This window comes from Rhopalosiphum maidis, chromosome 1 (assembly GCF_003676215.2).
Source record: "Rhopalosiphum maidis isolate BTI-1 chromosome 1, ASM367621v3, whole genome shotgun sequence".
NCBI lineage: Eukaryota > Metazoa > Arthropoda > Insecta > Hemiptera > Aphididae > Rhopalosiphum > Rhopalosiphum maidis.
In genome coordinates, this window is record NC_040877.1 from 52,819,523 (window position 1) to 52,837,901 (window position 18,379).

General features: G+C 24.3%; 1 protein-coding gene across 6 annotated transcripts in view; it reads left to right on the plus strand.

Annotated features, from left to right (window-relative positions):
- Positions 1-18,379, plus strand: part of LOC113550543 (ADAMTS-like protein 1) — a 171,592-nt gene that overhangs the window by 90,165 nt on the left and 63,048 nt on the right. For all 6 annotated transcript variants that reach the window (XM_026952454.1, XM_026952452.1, XM_026952451.1 and 3 more), the window contains exon 7: positions 8,008-8,140. In XM_026952454.1, the coding sequence (XP_026808255.1) occupies positions 8,008-8,140 (133 nt within the window). The remainder of the gene's footprint in view (positions 1-8,007; positions 8,141-18,379) is intronic.

Genomic DNA, 18,379 nt, shown 5'->3' on the forward strand with positions numbered 1-18,379 from the left:
TACTTATTATAAATTATAATCCATTATGGCATGATGTACATACTTGGTAAATATAACATTAATAGACATCTTCCATTCCCCTTCTCCATCTTCCAATACCACTACAAGTTCAGTGAACTACTATAATATATGGATTTGCTTGTGAATTTGATCGTAGAGAATTTTCTGTGGTTGTCATTTGAATTATTGATCAACTAACACATGCTTTCCTCGCCATAATATGATCTCTTATACATTAAGAACACCATTTATAATATATTATTGCATTCGTATAAATGGATAAAGGTAGGAATATTGTATTTATATACATATAGAAATTTTCAATTGAATTTTACCTTATACGATTCATTGTAAATTATTCTTACCAGTAATATACATCCGATGTCAAATCATAAATTATTATCGTCATTTTCACGATGGAAACTAATCCACATATTTTAGGAGTGCATATAACATACAGACATACACACACGCATAAACGTATATTTATATATATGTGTATAATATTATATATATTTATCGCATGATACAATGACGTTTGTATGCTGGGATATATTTATGCGTGGCGTATAATATAATACAACGGATCGTTATATTTGTACTTTCAATTTATATTTTATAAAAAATTTAAAAACGTTTATAATATCATAACAATATATTATGATAACTGAATGACTGATATCAACTGTCATATATTTATAGCTTTATCAAAGTATTAAACTAATATTAATTTTTACGATTATTGTAGGTAGTGATCATATATCATTTTCATTGTACTCATATTTAATGAATTTCTGTTGGTGAAAAATGTATTATAGGTCCACTGAGTTTTTTTAATCTCAAGATTTTTAAATTCTTACATTTTAATCGCATTAAAGTAAAATAAAATAGATAATTTGGAAAAAAATAATTTAAAAGAATAAAAAATTCAAAATTTAAAAAACCAAGGGTAATTTTTATACAATACATTGCGCTTACCCATCCACTTACACTTTAGAAAACAATACTCTTACATGGATTAGAGCTTTTTAAATTCATTGAATATAATCGCATACCGTAAAATATTTTTTATATAAATTAAAATGATAAATTTATTTTAGTTGGTTTTTGTGCAGAGCACATCTTTTTGTTTGTATACTCTCGCACGTGAATAAATTATTATTTATTCACAATTATTTTATACAAACATCACATGAAAACGACTTTTCTTTCCCACGTGGATTATTTTATGTCTCGTTTTAATGATTATATAATTCTATTAAATATTTACATTTCCTTATAATATATTACCACTTTGTAACATAGGAATATAGGTGAATCTACATACGAGTATATATACTAAATTAGATATAACAAGATTAAATTTATACGGTTATTAATTTAGGCCACTGTTATTAATTAATTTCAATATTTAATTTTAATATTACATATAGATTGAGTTGTATTAAAAAAATACAATCGTTAGTGTTCACTGTGTAAGAAAAGAGTACGGTAACCACAACAGCGAGTTCCTTAATTTTTTATTAACAGTTCAATAAAAATAATAACTATTACCTATTACTGCACGAATTATTTAACATACTTTAAAATAAGGGCGAGGTGGAAAGATAGTGTGAAATAATCAACATCATAATATGCTACAAACTTAGAAGAACTTCTATATTATAGCATAAAATTCAAATTATATAACCACTTTAAAGTCAGACGCACTATTACAGGTTTCATGGCTACAATGGTTATATGGAACGTTGAGCATATTTGACCGTTATTACATTTTATACATCAACGTTATAATATTATTATGTTTATAACGGATTTACCCGAGACATAATTCTATTTGAGATGGTGCTCTGAGCTCTTGCACTTGAAAGGACTAATGCATTTTTTTTTTAATTTTCTAATGGTTTTCTAGGAAAACCTTTGAAAACTGTAAAAAATATTCATAGAGCTCCAGTATTATCAAAATTAATTTTTTAAAAATGTTCATTATCTAATTAAAAAACAATTAATAAAATTTCATTCTAATGTTTTATTTCTACAATATTAAAATAACAAATTTTAAATTTTAAATTTATAAAAATTACTAAAAACAAAACTGTTAATTTATTACACTATCCAAACTAAAATAATAATATGCAGGATACAACTATGTTAGTCAAGTAAAAGCATTTCAAAACATCACACTCCGTAAAATAATAAATATTCTACTTTTTATTTCTAACCTAACCTTTCACAGTGACCTTGGCATTAAATCGATTAAAAGTGAGGCTACACTATTTTATGGATGGATTTATTTAGACAAAAAGACCCCACAATCCACTCATAAATAACTTTCATATAATTTTACACTCTGGAAATTTTTGTCGCAGACTCATAAGGAAACCGTATCGTGATATTTTTATTTAATTTTCTTTAACCTTTAAGTCCCAACTGTACCAATGGGAAGGATTTTATTCGTTAAACCTCTAACTATATATTTTCTCTCTTCTTATTACAATATAATTTATAATATTTATTTATCTGTTTGGATTGCATATATTAAAAATAATGATAATAATATTAAAATAACATTAACAATACATACGATTATGATCCATAATAACTAAAATTGAAAAATATATTAATATATTCTAGTTTCAATTATTATTTATTTTGCACTGTATAATTTGCCTATTTATATTTTTTAAATTTCAATTGTATTTCATTCGTAAAATTCGAAAGCGATTAAATACATTTTTTCATTTAAAAAAATTATAACAAAAAAAAAATTATTTTTACACTGATTTACGACTTTTGGTCTCCAATAAAAAAAAATATATCCACTTCAAATAATTGTATACGAGAAACGTTTGCTTGCAAATTCAACCCCGAATAAAGCAACGAATTTGTCACGACCGCTGAAAAAATAAATACACATCCAACAGCCAATACATGCAGACTAAGTGGATAGTGGATTGTAGATTTTCTAGAGGACCCCTTTTCCCATTACAATATAATTTCGGAAGTATACCTATATGCATCGATCGACGGGCAATAACATTATCAGCCGAAGGCATTGGCTATGTTTTCTCTACTTACATTTTTTTTTTTTTTTTTTTTACTATTATACGAATATTATACATTGTAAGATTTTTCTTCTAACTTCTAAATCAAACTGTGGACGTTCGAAATATAATTGTATGTTTCGGATACACGCACATAAGTATATGTATTCCATTCTCGTTGACTAATAGAATAACCAAGGGTCAACAGACATATTGAACTCGATTTATATGCTTCATGTGTACGTAAAACGAGTGTAGGATAGTATCGTAAGAAGGTTGTATGCTGTTCACCATCAATAACAACCTGATCTTTGAAACAAGATAAGTCTGTACCATAACATATTGTATGTATTTCCCGCAAATTTCATAGATACAACTTACCAATATTCAACAATATGTCGTGATAAATCTATACTATTATTATTATATCATTACGTAAGTACACGTAAGCCAAAATAAAATAAAATGTATACAGCATTAATTAGTGATCATTATTTAAATTTGGAAAAATATCAGTAAATGGTAATCGTATAAATGATAAAAATAAATAAAAATGGCTCAGTAGAAAATAGAATATAATTAAAATTATTCAAATAATATATAGAGGCCTACCATAGTTGGTTTTTAATCCTGACGAAAAACAAAAGTTTTAGTCACATACTCACATGGCTCTTAAATTTTTTACAAAAGGTTAATTAAAGCGTACAGCGTAATGTGTTTTTTATTTATGTTGTATATAAATTAACTTTTTGATATAACACTGAAAAGGGTCGTTAGTATCCATTACACCTAGAAGTTTCAGCTGTCAAATCTGCGTTGAAATACAATATTATTTTGGAACAAATAAATAATTAACAAACATTTTCAATCACTATTTTTTCATACATCATGTTTTTAGTGATCTCTTATTAGGTTATATCCAATACCTAAATTTTACTATTTTAGTCGACTTTATTTCACAAAAAAAAATTAAAACATGGTCGTGCATTTTACTTGACTTGTTTAAAATGTTTAATCTCTTATCGAATATCTAGGTGTAGGAATCTGTACTATATTTGTCATTTGATTATATTATCGTTAAGGCTACCCTATGTGTTAACATTTATATTCAGACACATTTATATTTCGACATACATTTTACGTTTGTATTAGTTTTTAATTTCCCAAAATTAATTAATGTTTTTCAAATTGATAACATTTAGTTTTTATGTTATTTTTAATAACAAATTAAATCTTAAATCACATTATTATTAATTATATAAATCCATTTAATATTTGATAAGTGTTGTCATCTTAAGTGAGGCCGAGAACTAAATAATATTTGAAAACATTCGTGTCTTATTGTGTGAAGTGCACTCTCTCGATAAGCTGGTCCCAATTTGATTCTATGAAACATTTCCATAGACAAGGAGTCTAAAATATACAGAAGAGAACTACATAATATATGATAAGAACCCATGTCAGAGCATATAACACATTATATACATGAAAGAAGTGATGGTACTTGTGCAGAAAATAGTTATAGGTACTCGACAAACAAGCGAAATAAGTAAACCAAAGCAGAGAACTGAAGTTTTAGTCACAATCGACCTTGCAAAATTTTCCTACAAATTTCTTCAAACAGGTTATTTTTGCACAGTAAAATAGATTAATTTTATCTAGGTAAAATCCTTAGGACAGATGTGTTTATTATTTTTTTTTTTTTTATGAGAAATATTTTATTTAATATACACACATATGACAATACATAATAAAATAAAATAAATCTATTCTTTAAATATATAGCTTGGGATGGAGTAGAGTTACCTTTTAACAAAATGATAAATGAACTATATAATATAAAAATAAAACAGTTTAAGTGTTCCTGTTAAGAAAACTGACTTATAGTATTAAATGATAAATATAGAAGACAAGAAAATGTAAATAAATAATAATAATAATGATACAAATTAATATACAAAATTTATAATTATATCAATGTAAATACATTTATAATAATTATAATATTATATTATAAATCCGAAAACAACCATTTATAAACCAATTTTCCCTTATTAATTAAACCAGAATAAATATTTTTTTTTTTTGTACACAGTAGACATTTGATTAAAATAAGTTGGACCTAAATAATCAAGCTCATTAATAATGGAAAGCAAAGAATCGTAATTACAACATTTATTTATTGAAAATTATATATACATGCTTTTATCATAATTCATAGTTAAGCATATTTGTATGTTTAATTTAAACCTTCCGTTGCTTTAAAGTATACATTTTTCGAAGAACTATCTATCAATATTGAGCAAGTACCATCATAGTCTCTATTTTTCAATCAACTTTTAAATTATATACCGCATTTATGTATAATAATAAGAATATAATTGGACGGGGGGCGTATACAGGAGTTTATTGGGGGTTCAACCTCCCCCCCACCTCCAAAATAATTTTGAGTAACGAGGAAAAAATTGTTTTATTATATTGCGACACAATTTGTATTACTATATTTTGAAGCCCCCCTCCCAAATTTTTTTTTGTTTACGTACCTAACATACTACCCTGAGGAACACCATATTTTATAATATTTATATTACTTACAACATCATTTAGTTCTACTATTTTTTGCTATAAGGTAGATAGCTCTTAAGCCACATTAGATTGCGATTATTTATCCCAAAAACAAATAGAATTCTACAAAGAATACCATGAAGTATGGAGTCGAACACCTTTGCTAAATCTAAGAAAACAGATATTAGCTTAATTACCATTGTCTAATTCATCATAATATATAAAATTGCGTTACATCATATAAAGCATTCTCTGTTCCCTAACACAGTCTGAAACCGTTATGGTTTTTAGATGATAGTTCGTTATTTTTCCCAAGTACATAAAAGTTCTTTCAATAATTTAAAAAAAAATTTCTAACATAGATATAGGTCTATAATTGCTAATGGTTTTGCGTTTCCCTCCTCTCCTTATATAATAATTTGACTTAGCTAATTTAAAATTATCTGAGAAAATACTATTTTTGATACTTAAATTATATACACGTACAAGTAAATTAAGAATTTGTTCAGAAATACATTTTAGGATATTTACCATTATCATATTATAATATCCCGCAGAGGTATTGTCTCTTCAGTTGTTTATAATCAATTGTATCTCTGAGACTTTAACTTTTTTTAGAAAAAATTCGTTGAACAATTACACATAAAATTTATCATTCGGATTTAAATAATTGTTCGTGCTATTATTGTGTGTGAGAATATATCAATCACATTTTTATTGACGTTTATAAAAAAACTATTTTACTGAATTTGACGTCCCAACTGAATCATCTACAATATTTATTGTAGTTTAATTCACTTTTAAAACTTAAATTTTATTTTTGGTTTAATGGATATTACCTGATACTTCATCAATAATTAATTTTCAAATTAACTAAGGATTATGCAACTCTGTTTTAAATTGTTTTCATAAAATTTGATTTTATAGAGCATCAAGGAGACGCCATACCTACATGTGTTGTCTCTGTCTTACTAACATAGATCATAACAAATTTTTGTTCAACAGAATATATTTTGTGATGTTAGTTTTAATATTAGAGTAAATATATCCATTATTAAACTTAAAGGTAAGAATATTATCTAGAAAATATCATATGCTTTTATTGATATTATTTTAAGTGAGTTATAACTTAAAACTATGTAAAATATTACAACTTTAAAATGTTCATAACATACTTGAAAATGATAATAACAATAAGCATATGTCATTTTTTAGATAATATTCTTATCTTTATATTTGATAATAGTTAAATTTACTCTAATATTAAAGCTAACATCACAAAATATGTTCTGTTCAAAATTACTATGATGTACGTTAGTAAAACAAAGACAACACATGCGGGGGTGTAGCGTCTTCTTAATAATTTCGTAAAATAATTTTTATATTTTTTGTAGCATATTGCAAGTTTAATATAATATGGGTGTTTATTTACATTTTATTGAAAGTTATTGCTTACGGAGTGCGGTATATAACAAGCCTTTTGACAAACATTCTTTTAACCTTTTATTTTTTGAATTGTACAGATTCAGAAGTAGAAGAATCATTTAGGTCATTTGTAATAATATTTTGAAATATAGACAACATACATTAATTTACCAAATAAAATAATAATACATAAAAATTAATAACATTCATTTTTTTATTTAATAATTTTCATACCAATGATATCAGTTAACAAAACACCCGCATTGTTTTTATTGAAAATATCTACTATTACTTTTAATTAACACATGATCTAAACACAAGAGCTGTTGACTCTTTAGTTATCTCGTAAAAACATGTAAAAAAAGAAAAATAAACCGTTTACTGACAAAGAAATCTAGATAATCATTATTATTTGTATGGGCACCAATTTCATTTTAATGTCCCAAATTATAATAATTAAATTCGTATCAAAATTTAAAACAATAAAAACTTCTTTTTATGATAGAATGAAAGTTATATTATCAATTTATGGCGACCTTTATATACATAATAAAATTATTGGCATATTATTGATTTTTAACGAGAGCTTTACTATGTTATTTTATGAATAGCTAAAATCATAAAAATCCGCAATGAGATGTGTTATAACAAAGACCGTCTCTCCATTATTCATTATTTATTATTCAAATACAATAGAGTTTCATAAGATAATATTATACAATTTAAATGTAATATTTTACTATTTTAACTACTTTATAGTTATAGATATGCTATAGATATAATATGGTGAAAGAAATACGCAACGGCTACAGCACTATAGCACATAGCAACAAGTGGCTAACACGGCATTATAATATTATCTTACAATATTACAATAATAAAAGCCATACAACTCAATATAATATTTATAATACATTATACACATTAAAGTATGCGTATAATTTAACCATGGATTTGTGTTTATTTCGTCCAGGGTACGAAATGTCTAGGATAATCTGTCAGAACCGAGACACGGGCGTTGAAGTGGATGCTGATCTGTGTCCTGGCGAAAGGCCAAATGGCAGCGATTTATCTGTGGAGTGTAACAGCCAACCATGTCCTCCCAAGTAAGTGAACATCAGTAATTTTATAATATATAATAATAAAACAATACATAAAACCCATACGATTAAAATATATATACATGTATTTATTATACACATGTATACGTGACGACGGGGATGTGTGACTGTTTTATTCAGACGCCTCCGACACGTTTCATGCATTAAATATGCAGCCTCCGGAAAAGCTGTGTTGCTCGGTGTGTGGATTTTCGTCGCGATTTTCTCGTCGGGTTCGATGCGGTCGAGGGTTATAGGTGTGGAGTGACGTAGGGGGGGAGGGCATGAGCTTAGAACACGTTGAAAGATTAAACGGTGTGTAGTGTCGCAAAAATGCTTTATCGCTAAGCTGAGCATAATAACCGCACCATATGGGATTCATGTGGGATTTTCGTAATTTTTTTATTTTTTTTTGCCGACAGCCGTCATGGCATGACTTAAGCAGCTTTCTCAATCCCCTTGTACATGTCTGAACAGCATCAACAACGTGTGTATGACACTTTTTTGTAGTTCAGTTTTAATGTATTCGTGTGTGGTGTTTGCCACATACTGGTGCAACCAAACAACAAAATACGTTAGAAAGAAAAAGATCGACCTAAATAAAAACAATTATCTACAAAAACCAATTAATAGTTAGTTTAATTTATGTTTTCTTTGGACCATAAAAAATTTTTAAACGTGATATATCTTACAACTTTTTGAACCCCGTAAGCTCAAGTTGCATTTAAATAATAATAGTTATTATTATAATGAGATTTTAACAAAAAAACATAAGTATTTATTGAAATACAATACTATATTGATTAATATTAAAAATTCAAAACCATAGTATTATTAATTTTACATATATATTTTTTAAATAAAACAAAATATATTTAGTTCTAATATTTTAAACATTACATTTTTCTTCGTCGAGCGTTTACCTTTTTCGACACATTTTGTTTTGTGAATGAATTTCGCATTATAAACTACCATTCACACTATGTTTAATTATGAAGTATACATAAAATAATAAATAGGTACATATTACACAATATATGTTTCCCATCAACCAATTGTTTTTTTTTTATCACTACTTATACTTACTAACAAGTACAACGAAAATAAATATTAAATTTAATTACCAACATCGTATATTGGAAAGGTAAAATTCAGTTTAATAAAGATAATAATAGCTAGTTTTATTTAAAATCATATTTAATAAACTACATACTAAGTAGGTACGGTTTTCATTCCATTTTTCACTATTTTTTTTAAAAGGAAAATTGTAAATCAGTAGAAGTTTTAAGAAATCATTAAAGTAAGAAAAAAAAGACAGGCAAAACGTGAAACAGTATTACAACAGAAAATAAAAATACCATTTACCTTCCAAAATAGATAAAGACTGAGCAGAATTTTTAAGAAATTATTTAAAGTTACAATGCATGTATATAAGCACTCAATTATTTTTGTATTTTTTCGTCTGAATAATAAATATGATATTTATTATTATTTTCAATAATGTAAATATTATTATTAATTGTAACCTGTAAATTATAATATATTTATAACAAGTACATAAACATTATATAAGTAAAATGAATATTACGATTTTTAATTTTATTTTTAAACTATAATAATATTTTTTTTTATTATTGTACAATATGAATGTATCAATTTTACATTTTATTATTAGACCATTTATTTTTATTTTTAATAAGTGCATTTAAATAACTTAGAAACTAATCGTTCAAATTAATTGTTCGATTTAGATATATCGATATTTTAAAATATATCATCTGTTTAACACTATATAAAAATAGGCTGATTCTCAAATGAATGAAAAAAATTGGCAATATTACAATTTACAACAGTAAACTTCTTGCATGATATAAAAATTGAAATATGGTTCTTTAATATAATAAATTATTAAACATTTTAAAAATCATAATTTATATAAATTCTTTATTCGTAAAAAAATGATCGTGAACATACTAGACGAATCACCTTATATTATATCATGTTTTTAGTGGTATTAAAATTATTTTAATGTAAGTCAGATTGTCATTAAATTGTTTATATATTATGTGTTTGTTCTTAAATTTAAAAATGTAAACGGTTTTGTATAATATATACATTTCAGTTTTCATTTCCTCTTTAGGGAATAGCGAATAATAAAATAGCGAAATATTATATTCTCATGTTGGAATACCCACTTTTGTTCGTAATTATCTTTTAGTCTAAAAGTTATCATTTTTATTAATATTCCAATGATATTCTAAAAAATACTATCAGACATTCTATAAATTTAGTATCATTATTATTTATCATCGTTTTACGATATCTACAATGTTTTAGAATTAATAGCACAGAATAATATCTAAGCATAATATTATACCTTTTTACTGATCAACTACTGATGTTCAAATACTTCAAATCTTAAAAATATATGTTTTATCAAACAAATGTATAGAATCAGCCACGTACACAAAATAAAATTTCGGGGGAGAAGGACCCTAACCTCCTTGTAGAAGTGCCTGTATAGAATATAAAAAATAAATGTATTTGTATCTTAAATATAAAAACAAATATTAAATAAAAGTAACAACGGTATCTGCACCAGTGTAGCAGTGCTAAACAAACAGTTCGTGCTTTCAATCGTATGACATAAAGTCTTATTCATACGCTTTAGCGCTTAATCTCTTTTATTTTAAATAAATGATTTATATTTGCTGTATAAAATTTACATAATTCTTAATCACAACATAACAATATAATCAAATTATAATATAATGTATGATAGGTCCTTATTATTATTTATTTAATCAAATATGCTAATTACTTATGAAAATTGCCAACTTTATTTATGTAAACATCATATGATATGAGGTTTAACTAATAACTACTGTCTGTAAGTCTTGTTATGTAACAGTTTATTAAAATAATATGTATTGGATGTCTTCAACATAACGTTAGTATTTAGTGACTATAAAGTTGGTATCAACGTAATCGATTGCTTTTGAGTTATTTAGGACATTGGAATTAATAAATAAAAATATTTGAATTTTTTTGAAGTTATTTTCGAAATTGTCAACATCAACTGAACCAATAAATTGTTTGAACGTATACGAAATATTTTGAGAAAACAATTTTAATCTCTTTTCGTTACTTTAATTCCCATTCACAGTATAATGATTTTTCGTTGTGTCTAGCCTTTATAACACGAAAGTCTAGTATTATAATTGTCCTCGTTTTAATAACTACTATAAAAGCTATTATATAAAGTATCGTTAGATCACAGTAAATTGAATCTCAGTAAGTTTAAGTAAATGTAATTTACTAACCAATTCCCTTTGTACTTGGTTTACATCTAATCAAAATATTTCAAAAGCAAAATATTACTGTAGTTGACTAAATTTAGATCGATTCTCCACTACAGTACTATCCTATAAGTATGTTCGTATCATAAATTATTAACACTGTCAATTTAATATTAAAGATAATTAATTTATCGATTTTAATGTATAAATATTAAATACGTATGTTTATATGAATACATACATTTTAAATATAAAAAAATTATACAAATAATATTTTAGGATTAAATATTATCATATAGGACACAGATAATGGCAATTTCTATTTCCATTACATAACAAAAATATATATATATAAAGAATCAGAATTCAAAAAATGGGTATTTTTATAATGAAAAATAATGTAATATTTTATACAAAATATAATTTTAAATATGAATTAAATAGTTTGAATTTTGAAATGATAGAGGACGTTATGATTATTATAACTATTGGGAAAGTTGATTTAAAAATATTTTCTTTCTTTATTACGTTATTTATAGTTAATAATCTTAAAATTTATTTATTCCAATTAAACATTACAACAAACAAAAAACTAATTGAAACAGTGAAAATAAAAATATTTCAAATACAAATTATATTAGGTTTATAATATTATGCAAATTGGTAAAAAAAAATCAAATACCTGCATAAACTTCTGCGGCTACACATTTTGTTGAGTGGTAAATGATTCTAGGAAGGTAAATGGTTCCTGTGATAAACATATTGTGCTATATATGTTAAGTTAGAAATTTAATGCTAAATCAATTTGCTAATCAGATCTAAGTTCGATAACTTTACAATAACTTTTCAAAAGTTAATTTCAATATCATTATAATAATAATAAATATAATGAAATTTGTATTTGATAAAATATGAGTTAACAAATTAAAATAACTATATGAATAGGTTAAGTTTAGTACTACGATAATCAAAGAATTGAAAATAAAATATATATAGGTATGTATTTTTTTTTTTTTTTGAGTGTATAAGAATTTATATTTTCTCATTCGACAAAAACTTTTTTTCCGACTATCCTATATTCCATTTCGTATATCATATCCAGCCGTATTTTCCGTCCTTAACGTTACATACTTCATTATGGTCGTAACGACGTCGATAAATTATTACTTTTATATACGTATCTCAATATAACCATTAGACGTTTATAAGCTTCCTTTTAGTAGACGATTTAAGTAGTACACGTATAGGAGGTACCATTATTATTCGATAAAATATAAATGGTTTTTAAACGAATATATACGACTGATTCATTAATTATATATTTATAATCCGGGTAAAAAACAATGGATTCGATAAATCAAAATTTGAAATACATAGTAAAAATAATAACATGAACTAGTAAATACGTTTTTTAATTTTAAGTAGATTTGTATTAAGACAACAAACCTACCTAACAATTTAATAACAATTTTTCAACTGTAATTAGATTTGATAAATATAGTTTAATTTCATAATTTTTATTTAATAAAAGATACATAACAGTTATAACTTTTTTTTTAAAACGCTAGCTTTTAAAATATGAGTCATTAGCTTGACATGATATTATATTTATCATGATTTAAATAACATTTGGTTATTGACTATTGTAAAATGAAGACTTATGACTACTGGCTAAGTACTAAGCTCTTGTATTGTTTTTGTTAAATATATTTTTATATTTCAGTATTTTTGATGAATAATATTATGATGTTTTCTGATTGATAGTCAGGTCCGATTATTTCATGGATGTACTCTGGTATGTTGCTCTTTTCTTTCTTTTTCGTTTAATCTGCATTTCATCATTAGACCGCCAAGGCTACTTACGCGGGGTACATTCATTCGATGGTATATTTTGAAAATCTTTTTGTTCAAAAAATACGATTAACACAGTTCAAATGTTTTTTAATTTATTCTTTTATAAATTCATAACTATATTTTACTCTAAGCAATAACTGTATACATTGCTTATACATTATTATGTTATTATATAAATAAATGCACATATAGGTATACCGAGTGATTCACACAATATGCTCACTCCAATTTTTCATTTAATAATGCATTTATTAAAATTCTAAATTTTGGAATGTTTAAATAAACAAACAGACAATATTTTCAAATTTGTTTGGTTTATTATACTACTTAGAGAGTACCTTGTAGTGATACAAACTTGTATTTTTCAAATGAGAATTCTTCCCCTTTTTAGTATAAATTATTTAGTAGATTTGTTTATTATGTTGATGTACATAATTCAAAATTCGAAAAAGTATTTTTTCAGTTATTAAAATATTTATACAAGGATAGAAGTCCTTAAAAAACGATTTTACAAAAATATAAAATAGATGTAATATTGCCACTAGTGATTATTATACTTGGACCATTTATATACAATATATATTATATAAATTATAAAATGTTGATAAATAAGTATTAAAAAGTAAAATTTTTAACTCACTGTAGCCACTATATCTTTCAAACTCATTATCATAGACCTATAACCTTAGTATAAAAAGTTAAATAACTTGAAAACTATTCATTCAATTTTAACATGTCAACATTTTCAACAAAAAATGATACATTTAATAATTTACATTAGTAAAATGTGGAGGAGTTCTAATTTGAAAAATAGAAATTTTTATCTCTACCGAATACTACTAAAAAGTACAATAAATCTTGATAATTTGAAAATATGGTCTTTAAGTAGGTAGGTATATGTAAAAATTTAAAAAATTAAATTTTCAACAACTGAAACATTGAAGAAGTAAAAAGTGAACATGCTTGGTAAATCACTCTGTATATGCAAAAAAATTTAAAAGTAGATATAATATAAAATGAAAATAATTGAATATTTCAATAATTGTGGATTAACGAATAAAAAACAATAAACTAATTAAAAACTTTAATTATATGTATATCTGGATAATGGTTGTAGAAAACATGCGATTTTAGATTATAATTATTGGTTTGAAAATAAACTACTAACATCTCAAGATAAATAATTATAAAGTTTTTTTTTAATTTAAAGAAAAACTTATTGTACTATTGTATTTATTAAAATAAAGGTCAGTTATTCATTATTAAAACAACAAAATTGGTAGATTTGACGATTAAAAAACGTATTTATATTTTTTATGTTCGTTGAAGAAATACACATAAAACATAAACATATACTATATTTTACATATTTCTATATAAAAAATATACTTAAAGCTCTAGATATTCATATTAAATTATAGTGATATAATATTTTGAACGTATGTTACGATGTACATGTACAATAACATAATTAACGATAAGAACTGATTCAATTTACTAAATTTTTATTACTTACACTGACTGATTAAGACAATTCGAATTAAGTGACCACGAAGTAACAGTATTTTAAGTATAAACTGTAATTTAAAGGTGCGTTAGTAATATTAAAAAAGAATAAGAAAAATAGAAACAAAAGAAATATTGTGTGTGTTTTTAATATGTAATATGTGTATATGTATGGTATAGAATAGATAAAAAAAACTTGTTTGCTAACGTACTACATATTATTATTTAAAATCAAAAAATATAGGTACATATCAATACTTGTTAAAGAAAAAGTAAAGCATAGATAATAATGTATTCACTAAAGTTGTAAAATGTCTCTTGAATTGTACTTTGTAATTTTTATTTCATGAAATATATGAATCATAGTACCATTTGTAAGTATTAAAAAAAATTTAATTTTGTAACCGTTAAGAATATAAGTATGTATGTATATATATAAACATATTCTGTTCTCTGTAATAAAAAATATTCAAAATTATATTTATACATAATACATACAATATACATGTATTAAAAATAAGATATTAAAACAGTACCTACCTATGAAAAAAAAAATAGTTAGGAGTAGATGTAAATTAAAACTATTTCTATTAATAAAGTCATTTGAAACTCATTCTAGCTGTTATTTTCTAAATGTATGGCTAATTAATATTTTTTTTTATGAAATATTAATTATATTATTTTAATACATTTATATCGGTTGTTAATCTGTTATTTGTGAAAATAGTTACTTGTTAATTTTTATTATTAGGAACTCTATTATTATAGGTACATTATTAATAAATAAATTATAAATTATAACTAATTCTTAAAATCTTTTTTTTACTTAATAGTTTTTATTATAATTTAGACATTCTTGGCAATAACTTTGAACAGTAGAGAAACAACAATTAAATACCTACAATCAATTAATAGAATGATTTAAAAAATATATCATTTTTTTATTTTCATCCTTGTACATATTTCGTCTCAAAATAATATTATACAAAATTGTACGTATTGGCCTATTACGTGAGGTAACTATTTTAACGGCAATGATTAATAATCTCTAAATGGTTAAATGGAAATACTTGCTGTACAACAGTCACAATAACTGAATAACCTACAACCAAATTTTTAACTTAAGTAGCCGAATAATTACACCTTATTTAAAAGAGAAGAATTTTTTTTTTGTTTATTTTATTTTAGTTACTACTGTACAATTTTATTACAGCCCGAATAACATAATATATTTCGTACATACGTTTTCAGGCAAATAAAAAGAGACATTTTCAAATAAAAAAACAAAACCACCTGCGGGATGCAAGCGATGCTTATTTATCTTCTGGAATCGGCGAAAATTGAACTTGGTTCACGACTTAACCACCCTCGGGAAAATAGATCATTACGAAAATTCATAGAAACCATAATAATATAATAATACCTTAACGTTAAAAATAGTAACAACATAATATTATATTATAGTGACTATAAAATAACATTAATAAAATATTAAATATTCTTTAATTTAATTGCAATACATCATGCACATTATATATTAAAAGTCAATAATAAAGTAGCTGTAATTTTGAGCATAATGAGAAATACAAAATAGTAATCGATTTTTGGAATCAAATGATGGAGTATTGAATGATATTTCTTCAAATAGTCGTCGATAATCAACATTATTGTTTAGCATATTTAAACTAAAATATACGTCTAAGTATTTTCGTTATAATACCAAATTTTTGCTACAAAGAAAAATAGAACAAGGATCCTCACTAAATTTATAGTAGATTTTTCACGGAAAACTATTTAAAATTTTTTCAATTTACTGGTTAAGGTAGATTAATGAAGATTCAATAATACTAAGCCGTCTGCGTGCGTATCATGTTAGGTCATAGAGCGTAAAAAAGTACTTTCAATAATAATGGATAACTCAAATTATTATATAATTTTTACGAATAAAATCTAATATTTGCAATGCTTTATAACAATATGTATATGTGATATTTATTAAGAAAAAGTTTCCTTGAAATAATAATACCTAAAACTTTAATAGACGTTACTGTTTCTATATATATATTATTTATAATTGGTTTTTTAAGAAAATATAATTTTGAAACATTTATTTATAATCAGTGACATACCATTTTGAGTACACTGTCTAAAGTTGTTTAAGTATAATTGTAACAGAGGCAATCATTCAGGTTCATTTATAAACGAGTATAACTTGAGATAATCAGCAAAAAACGAACAGATACTGGCAGTATTTAATATCGTTAAAACAGTATAAGCTATATGAAATACTTTATGTTAAAAGCACGAATACTGAGAAACCTAGGTTTAATCGTTAAAATCTAAAAATTACTGAGTACTACTTGTACATTTTAGGATTTCGAACTTTTATCCATTGATCTTGATAAATTCTAAGATCATTTACAAACCATTTCGTTCAAATTCTGAGTGATATAATTTCAGGTCTGATTTTATAAATAAGAAATAGTAATACTTAAAATAAATGATTTATCATGGTGATAGTCCAATTTATAGTTTGAAATCGAATAAAAAAATGAAAATTTCTTTTACAAATTTAATTTTAACTTATTTTATAAATAAATGTATAAGTATTATTTAAAAATATTTATACAATTATTTATAAATACTATTGACAAAAAAAAAAATCATTCTTGAATGTTGGAACAAATGAAATATTTAATAAATTATTAATGATTATCGTTTTACACAATTTCGAAGCTATGGTGGCCAAACAATAATATTATATTATAATATAATTGTAATAATAATTTTATATTTAAATTTTAAATTACATTCAGATTTCAAATTTGTTTATAATAGTTTCCATAGTTAAAACAAATATTTTTTTAAAACCAGACTAGGTTCACTACCGATAAAAAGTGAGCGAGTGTAATTATACCATTAATGGATAACTGCTATTACTGCTCAGTGCTCATATCAAAACTTACTAAGAAAATATTATGAATTTCTTATTATTTTAGTTCATTAACAGTATTATTTAATATTCATACCAAGTATTATAGTATTATATAGTATTCTGTCCTTACCACGTATACTAATTTTTCTCCTAAAGTATATTTTATGAATATTGAAACATGTACCTAATACTACGTAATACAATATTTAGCTAAATTTATCATTGTTTATCAGTTTATCATTATTATTTATTTAAATGATTATATTAATCAATTAACTATACTTAGAATAATGTTAAAATACTAATTTCACTACATCATATTATTTTAATTTAAACATTTTGTTTTTAATTTCTTTAATATCTATTTCGGAATTTAAAAATAATAAACAGCTTATACTAAGATCTACCGTTTGTAAAAACCAGAACTACAATAACCGTTCGTGGTTAGACTGAATTAATTTTTATTCTGCAGAACTTATCAAGATCAATCGGTAAAAACTTAGTCAGTAATCTCTAGTTTTTAATCAGTTATTTAACCCAGGTTTTTCCGAAATTCGTATTTTTACCGTAAAATATACATTACAATAGTTATCAATAGTTAGTCTGGTTACTGTCCCGCAATGTTCGCATTAAAGTTTCTTGTCTTACGCC